At 38.7% G+C, this 9,170-nt stretch overlaps 1 protein-coding gene across 1 annotated transcript; it reads right to left on the bottom strand.

Annotated features, from left to right (window-relative positions):
* Nucleotides 1–7,189: 7,189 nt before the first annotated feature.
* On the bottom strand, nucleotides 7,190–9,025 carry LOC143545277 (ATG8-interacting protein 2-like). The gene is made up of 2 exons (XM_077037194.1): nucleotides 8,082–9,025; nucleotides 7,190–7,591 (listed from the first exon to the last, which is right to left on the bottom strand). The coding sequence occupies exons 1-2, from the start codon at nucleotides 8,940–8,942 to the stop codon at nucleotides 7,487–7,489; spliced, it is 966 nt and encodes a 321-aa protein (XP_076893309.1). The 5' UTR covers nucleotides 8,943–9,025; the 3' UTR covers nucleotides 7,190–7,486.
* Nucleotides 9,026–9,170: the final 145 nt, after the last annotated feature.

Here is a 9,170-nt window from a genome sequence, read left to right as displayed (position 1 = left end):
AGTTGAGCGCGCATGCATGGCGGCGAGTTGAGCGCGCATGCATGGCGGCGAGTTGAGCGCGCATGCATGGCGAAGAGTTAAGCGCGGCGAGTTGCGCACAAGCATGGTAGAGGGTTGCGTGCGCATGCATGGCAGCGAGTTGCGCACAAGCATGGTAGAGGGTTGCGTGCGCATGCATGGCGTTGGAGTCTTCTACGTAAAACCAAAAGCATGGTAGAGGGTTGCGTGCGCATGCATGGCGTTGGAGTCTTCTACGTAAAACCAAAAGCATGGAGTCGTTTTTCGAACTCACATGGTGGTTTCCGCGGGCGCGCATGCATGGCTGCGGAGTGAGGATCCGTGGGCGCGCATGCATGGCGGCGGAATGGTGACCCAAGGTCACGTATGCATGGCGGCGGAGTGGTGATCCGCGGTCGCGCATGCATAGCGGCTGAAAGTTGAGCGCGCATGCATGGCGGAGAGTTGTTCCACCAGGCGCCTGTGCATGGCGGCGGAATACATCATCCGAGGCGGCGCCCATGCATGATGGCGGGTCGTTGATCCGCGGGGTCGCGCATGCAAGGCATCGGAGCATTCCGCCGTTGTTGGTTTCATGTGTACGACTTAGGGAAAGTTCTCCGGAGCCACGATGCAGAAAAGGTATGAAGGGTTCAGAGGTTGTCCCCTTAATAGGATACAAAGCATAGGCATGTTGTACTATGTGTTATGCGAGTTGTACCCTTCCTTTTAAAATATCTTCATACTGATGGTGGCATCTCTTTTCTAGCTCCGAGAATATTTACCACTCAAAGTTCAGTGGGTTTTTTCAAAAATGTAGATCTGAAACGTGATTATTGCTCAAACAAACTCGCGTATGAAGAAATCTGAATCAGATCTGGTTTCCATTACACAAAAAACTCAGATCTATAACCCAGATCTGTAATTCTCGATTTGTAATCGTGTAAAAACAGATCTGAAGCTTGGAGTAGAGAAGATCTAAAACCATCATAGATCCGGAGGCTTGACCGTCCGAATCAGGTAGTTTTAATATATTTTTTTTATACTTCAAGATCTGGATTTTTCTAGAGAGGAAAAAATCCTAGATCTGGAATATTTCATGGATAGATCTGAGAACCGAGATGAAAATCAAGACGTGGCTCGTTGCCGGTCCCACGGATGGCGCCAATGAAGAAACATGAAATGAATCTGACCTGATCCATGACGATGTTCCCCGGTCTTCGAGATGAACGAACCACGACTCGATCTTCTTCTCCGGTAGCTTGAGATCTAACCAAATCTCGGATCGTCTTCTACGGGATGATGTAACCAAATCTCGCTCTCCTCCGCTCAGACCTGCAATGGTTTTTGGGGGTGTGGAGGTGACTGCTAAGAAATCTCGAGGATCTCTTGTTTACAGACACAACAATGGTTATGGTGGTGGCTCTTATTGAGAACCGCCTTTAATAAGGAGGTGGAGACCTCCTTATATAGGGAGCCTCATGGCCACCATCATGGTACCCTAATGGGCCTAGCCCAGTTAGGGTTACCTCCACAAAACCCCCTCAGCCCAATAATATTGTATTAGTCCATATAATAAAATAAGCCAAACATAATAAATTAAGGTCGTAAGCCGGGTTTAGTACCTAGGATCGAAGAAGAGAAGCGCGCAAATCCAAGGGGATTGGCGCGAGCAACAAGTAATCTTTCCAATAATCAGAGGAGGCCCGTCTATCAGCAGTCCTCTAGTCATCACTGCACACATCGCTCATTATGAGGTTTCAAGAATCCTGGTGGACACCGGTAGTGAGTCAGACATCATGTATGAGCAATGTTTCAGGAAGTTGGATCCAGCAGACCAAGCAAGGCTCGAAGTTGTGAGTGCACCAATCTCGGGTGTCTCAAACGAAATTATTCACCCCCTAGGTCAGATACAATTCGAACTAACTATGGGGGATGAGAAGCACAAGCGAGCTGAAATTGTCAACTTCCTGGTCTTGCCCACCACTTCATGCCATAGTATGATCTTGGGTAGAGGAACGATTGCCCAATTCAACGCCATACCGTCACCAGCGCATGGAGCGTTGGGGTTCCCAACACCAACAGGAGTAACATTTGTGTACCGAGATCATTTATGCGTAGTAATAAGTATACCTCGAGAGGGGAGAATGAAGCTTCTAGTGGCAAACAACGCACCAGAGGAATGGATTCTCAACCCAAAATTCCCAGAACAAACAATCACAATCGGAGCTACGATATCAGATGACACAAGAGTGAGAATGAAAAGATTGCTCACAACGTATATGCCAGTCTTCGCGTGGCAACATTCTGATATGACTGGGGTTCCGCGAGACCTGGCGCAGCACTCTCTCAACACATTCAAGTCCGTGGAGCCAATTGCTCAAAAGAAAAGAGTCATGGGAGACGAGAAGACAGAGGCCATGAATAAGCAAGTAGAAGATCTACTGCACGCGAATATCATTCGCCCAATACGATATCAAACATGGGTAGCCAATCCTGTGATGGTAAAGAAGAGCAATGGGTCATGGAGAATGTGCATTGATTTCAAGGACCTCAACAAGGCGTGTCCAAAAGATTGTTACCCCCTCCCAAACATTGACATGAAGGTGGACTCTGTGGTGCCATTTAAGCTCAAATGTTTACTGGATGCCTATAAGGGCTATCACCAAATTCAAATGGCACCACAGGATGAAGACAAAACTGCTTTCAGAACTGACAAGGGTGTTTTCTGCTACACAAAAATGCCATTTGGTTTGAAGAATGCAGGAGCCACTTACCAAAGACTCATAGATGCAATTTTCAACGAGCAGATTGGAAAAAACTTAGAAGTCTACGTGGATGATTTGGTGATTAAAAGCAGGCAAGAAAATATATTCTAAGTCCTTTACTCATTTTCAGATTCTGATTATCCTCTCCTACAATATCTGATTCTCACACCGGAGGGTTACCCCAAAGAAGATCCCTCTGTCCCTTTCTGAGGGGTAAACTCACGGTACTGTTCGTTTTGTAGGTGGAAGAACTCGCATCTCGGAAAACCATCGGTGATATAGCACACTCGTACCCGAGGAACGTTGATCGTATACAAGTAAGTCGATACACGCTTCTTCATTGGGGATCCGAATTTTCCCGCCAATTTGAGCAGTGGCTTATTTAATATGTAAAAGAAAATTAGGAAATAAAAAATAAAGATGCAACTTTTTATAATATCATATTTACGGCATTTCTTATATTTTATTATCTTACGTAATTCAATATTTACGTTTGTCGATACATTCAGGTTATATTTTTAACGTTTAGAACTCACCCTAAATATCCTTCTACACCAGGTGTTGTGGAGAAAAAGGATGACGGCATAACGTCTCATTCTCTACTTAGATGGGCCGGAATTGCAGTTGTTGTTAACTTGATTGTAACGGTGTTCCCGTTACAATTAACATCGTTTTGGTATACCTTTTCCACCACCAACTCATCCACAACCGATAAGCATTAGTAAGTTATTAAAGGAGTGTTAACATATCTCGGTCCTTTAAGATGGATGGATGGTTAGATTTTCGATAGACCATTTTAGTGACGAAATTGTCATCTCACTCTCAATTTAAAAAAAAAGAACAATATCACATAATGTCTGATAACACAACCCCAATACAAAACTAACTAAAGCCGACATAGTTACTTTTCGACGTTTTGTCAAACACTTTGCATCCTCAACACGCTTCTTTGGACATTTGATGCACAGACAGGTCAATCCCGATACAACCCTAATTATATACACTAACATGAAACGTTTTGCCTTTGTTTTTTTTTCTAACTTTAGTATTATTTATCTAAAGTTAAATTATTTTCGGGTTTTGACCCGATTTAGAATACCCACTAACGTAAACTATACATAGCATATATATATATATATATAGAAAATGGTTAAAAAAACAATTGTTTTGTGAGAAGTGTGAGAAGACTTTAAAATCAAGCAAACCACTAAAATAGGACACTATACCATGTAAATAAGAAACTATAGAGTATTTAGAAACTACTAATCTCAACTACTAGATCCTAGATCCAATGGCCAAGATTGTTTTTTATGTTAACCCTACCCTATATATATATATTGACTGTCATTAAACAAACTCCAAGAATATATACAAACAAACTTCAAGAAAACCCTCTTACAAAACTATATATATTACAAGTTCCTTATAATCACTCTAAGTCCATATTACACATTTTATTATCATTCAAATTCCTGAAAATCCATTTTTCACCACAATATCATCTTCTTCCTCTCCAAAATCCAGTCTTTTATCAACAAGATTCTTAAAGAAACCAAACCCATCAATAATAATCCACCATGGATGATTCACCACCCTTTTCTTTCTCCGATGGACGTTCACCCGAAAAGAACAAACTCCCACCCCGAAAACGCTTTAGATCATTCACCCTGGATGACAACGACGATGATAACAACGAGCCTAGTCCTCCACCGAAACGCCAAGAATTTGCGGTCCCAAAAGATGTGACCGAGGGTTCAGCCGGTCGAACAATAACCGCATGGAGAAAGATACACGAAGCAAATCTTTTGAACAAGATTCTTGAATACTACAAAAAAAATGGGACGTACCCGTTTGATGATTTAACTCACATGCAAAGGTTTTATAGAAGTTGGATTGAAACTGAGGCGTTTGTTGAGGAAGAAGTGTTTAATAACAAAATGGTTGAGTTGCCGGAACGATTTTTTAGGAATCAAGAGAAGACATTTGTTTTGGGTGCGAAGTTGAAGGCTTGGATGCCTCCTGCTGATGTTAGGATTTATGAGTTGTCTAATATGATTTGGGGAAATGATAATAATAATGATGATGATGATGATGATGATGATTTTGATGATGTTGATGAAGTGGATATTGATGATGATGGTAGTATTTTGAATGATCAAGAAGATAATAAATGATGATTCTTGAAAGTAGGTTTTAAGGGTTTTGAAAAGTTGAGTTTATGCAGATTAGAGAAGTCAATGGGGTTGACTTTTTTCGGATTTTAGAAGTTGAAAGTTTTGTCATTTGTGTATGTGTGTGCATGTTTTTAGATTGATGTTATCAGTTTTGTTTCTTGATGATTCTTGAGATTAGGGTTTGATAAGGGTTTTGGAAAGGTTAGTTGATGCAGTTTAGAGAAGTCAACGGGTGGTTGACTTTTTTTAGATTTTGGATGTTGAAAGTTTTGTCATTTGTGTGTATGTTTGTCTGTGTGTGTGTTGTTTAGTATGTTTGTGTGTATTTTTGGTTATTTTTGAAAGTAAAGTGTTACATTTGACAAACGTGTCTTTTATTATTTCTGTGTTAACAATATAAATTAGACCGAAAACATGTTGGTCGTGTTCATTTCTTGAAATTAAGTTCCTCCATTTTTTTCCAAGTTCGGGTCTTTTTACAATGTGGTGGCAACGGGGTTGGTGGCGGCTAGTGGAGACATTGGTGGTGGTGATCATTGTGACTAGCTAATGTGATGAAGACAACAATGGCCATGATGAAAGGAGAGATAAAGCATGTAAACAAATATAACTTTTTTTAACTATTTGACGATAAGTTCGTTACGAACACCCTGGTTCGTTTAATTAATTAAGAAATGAACATGAACAAATGACCATTCAATCATTTACGTTTGTAAACGCTAGTTTATGTCCTTTTTTATGTGTTCATTCGTTTATGATCGTTTGAATCATTTAAATATACTTATTGCTAATATTAATTTAAAATTAATTTGATTTTCGTATTGTAAAACCATTGGTTTAGACATACTCGTTTAACTTGAAAATGTTATATGTAGATATAATGGATTAATTTAATTAACTTACACTTATAACTTGAACAACGACGTTTACTTTTTAACTCTTGTTGGTTCATGTCCGTGTGTGTTCATATACGCCCATTTGGGTTCATTTAGGTTCGTTAGTGTTTGAGAACCGATTGTTATCAACAAACGAAATTAAAAAGAAATATCCAGAAATCTAAATAGAGAAATCTAAATAGGTTTGCTGTTATCAACAAACAAAAATAAAACATATTCATTTTCTTAGTGAACAAACACGAAAATTGTTCGTTTAAGTGTTTGTGTTTGTTAATTTGTTAAATTTAAGTTTAAGGACCCCTTCATCGGTGACTAAACTGTCCTATGCATAAACTTGATGAGCTATTTAAGCTGTAATTAACAAACCTTAATACAAGCTTATGAGTTTCACTTAAGTTAAATGTAACAAAGATCTAGAAGAGTCGTTTGGGAACACATCAATGTCATGCAATAGGTGGTAGTGAAGACCACTCATTGCAATAGGTCTTGACAAACGATGTGCTGGTGGCATTGAATCTGAAGGTGGTAGTGAAGACACATCGCATGTCAACGCCTACTGCAATCGATGGTACTCGAGAATTGATGGAATCATGGAAATCTATTGTTCCAACCTCAGCATTATTGATTCTAACCACATTACATTTGAAAAAAGAAACTAAGCGTATACACGCTAGACTTCAAGCGAAGAAACAATCATCGAAAATGCATGATTACCAAGTGTATCTTCCTTTTTTATTTTCAAATCTGTTCTCTAATCCTTGTTTTTGCTACTTAATCTAATTAGATATATGTAAAGTCTTTTATGTGGTGAAGTTATGCAAATAGAATGACATGTTACGTGCATTCAGATGGTTTCATGTATTATTAAATAGAATGACATCTTATTTTTCTAAGAGGTGTAATGAAGGTGTTATTTTTCAAAGGATTGAAAGTTATAGCCCCATAACTTACATTGGTCTAGATTTAGAACAAGTTTTACAAGGTGTTCAAACTGTTTAATAAAAGACGTAAAACGGCTGACCATATGAAAGTCCAAGAAATGATTTGCAGTAAGACTTGATGTGCAAACGCCGGTTAACCAGTTTTGAAATAATATTGATTGATAATCGTAACCATTTGCTGGTTAAACGATCAAAACGGATTAACGTCAATAACCAGTCACGGCCCCTGACCGATTTTTGAGTGGAAGAACACTATCGTAACCGATTTGGTTCGGTTAGTAACCGGTTAATCTTAGTAACCTGTTGAAACAACAGTTAACCGGTTCCAATGTGAAAATTCCTCACCGATCCGGCGATCCTAACTTATGGTTAATTGGCCCAGTCAAACAGTCACCAACACTTAGTAAACCCAAAACACAAATGAGGATATAATCAAGATGTTATAAAAGTGAAAACATTTGCTAATTACAAACATAAAAATGTAACACAATAAGCAAAAGATTAACATGCTTTCCAAATTGAAATACCTTTTGTGTTTGGCCTCTTCCATCATTCTGCATCTTCCATTCCAAATGTCCCATTTTTTATTTCTTCCAAAGTCTAAAAAATACCACACACATATAAATGGGACTCATATAACATTCGCTCTGTTTTTGTACCATCATTTTTCATCATCATCAAACATATTATCAGTTCATCACCATTAACCTTCAAAGCTCTCTTGATAAGCCGCCTCTTATCGAAAAATCATGTTGGTTCCCACCTATGATCGCGTATTTGAATCGGGATATGGGTCCCGCCATCATCCTTATTTTCTGTCAACGTATCCGAAATTAGGGGTGTGCAAGAAACCGAAAAAATCGATCCGAAACCAAAAAAACCGAAAAATCCAAATTCCAAACCGACGATTTGGTTTTATGTTTTTGTAAAAACCGCACTAACGGTTCGGTTTTGGTATTGCATGTAAAAAAACCGAAAAAAACCAAACTATATTCCTAAATTTTTGTTTTTTTTATATTTAACATTAAGAAATTTATAATATATTTAATAAATATGTAACTCCAATATTTTTTATCAAATGTATAACAGTTTATTATTTTACAATTAACAAAATTATTTATACCTAAATTCATTAGTTTTTGCCAACATTTTTTTCGGCCTAAAATTTTCAAGCTCAAATGGCAAAAACCAAAACCAAGCCGTAACTGAAAAAACCGAAACCAAACGATTTCAAAAATTCCGAAAACCGAATTCTGCAGATCAAACAACAAATATAAAACACGAACTTGAGCATTAAACACGCACCTCATCATGGTTCCTAGTTTTCCATTCATGACGGATAACTTGCCATTTTTCTTGGTGCCATTTATGGCCGATAATCACGATGCCCATTACTGCAGCAGCTGCAAAAACCGACCACAGCGTGTTTGTTTCTTTTGCGTGTGCATAAAAACAAACCGCTTGTTTCTTTAACCAATCTGCATATCCAGATCCCTCATTGTTGTCTTCTTTAGCAGGAGTATTTGGTGTGTTTGGATCCATTGTCGGTTCAGAATATATCGACTCGTCTAACACACTCGTTTCATCATCCAAGTTTAAAGCACCGATAGTCGTTTCACTGTGTAGCGAATGAAGTGTAGGGGAATCATATATACTCTTCTCTTTTCCCGCCAAATTCAAGCTAGTGTTTTCGGTATAGCCCAACTCAGTCAGCTTCTTAAGATCCCAATTTTCTTCTTCCACATTTTTAACAGATACAGAACCGTCATCTTTTCCTGTCGGGTTTTCAAGAATCTCGGTTTTTTCAAGTTCGGGTGGCACATTCTCGTGTTGTATCAGGTTCTTAAGATCCCAATTTTCTTCTTCCAAATCTTTTACAGATACAGAACCGTCGTCTTTTCCTGTCGGATTTTCAAGAATCTCGGTTTTTGCAGATTCTGGTAGCGCGTTCTCGGGCTGCCTAGGTGGAAATTCAAAATGACCAGACATGAACAAAGTGTTGGAAGTTTCAACTTCATCTTTCTTAACCACTTCACCCGTTTCTTCTTGTTTAACCTCTGGAATGCTCCCGCCAGGTGAAGCAGCATATGTTGATGCAGTGAGTGAGACCACTTCCCAATCGGCTCCTCGAGGGGCGGTTACCTGTGCTTCATTGTTTTCTGCCATGTGCTGAAAATGATTTCCTAAATTTATTCATCCAGTATTCCATATTAGTGTCGGTATTAAACGATTAAAGAAATATTAATCATGTTACTTCCTTATAAACATGAGTAAATAAATGTAACAAAATCATAAAGTATGTGACACTGTATAGCATGCCAATTTTGTTCCAGTTAAACTAGGTCAACAACAAAGCCAACTGTTATTAAGGTCAACAACAACAAACATAAACCA

Source organism: Bidens hawaiensis, unplaced genomic scaffold, assembly GCF_021521415.1.
Source record: "Bidens hawaiensis isolate Kalapana, Puna unplaced genomic scaffold, B.hawaiensis_p1.1 tig00013876_1, whole genome shotgun sequence".
Lineage (NCBI taxonomy): Eukaryota > Viridiplantae > Streptophyta > Magnoliopsida > Asterales > Asteraceae > Bidens > Bidens hawaiensis.
This window is presented reverse-complemented; position numbering and strand designations above follow the sequence as displayed.

What these genes read in the sequence shown, in the direction of transcription:
- LOC143545277 (XM_077037194.1), bottom strand. Translation starts at nt 8,942, where the DNA reads ATGGCAGAAAACAATGAAGCACAGGTAACCGCCCCTCGAGGAGCCGAT. An exon ending in AAACTAGGAACCATGATGAG is followed by an intron (nt 7,592 to 8,081) that starts GTGCGTGTTTAA and finishes ATACGTTGACAG; the next exon opens with AAAATAAGGATGATGGCGGG.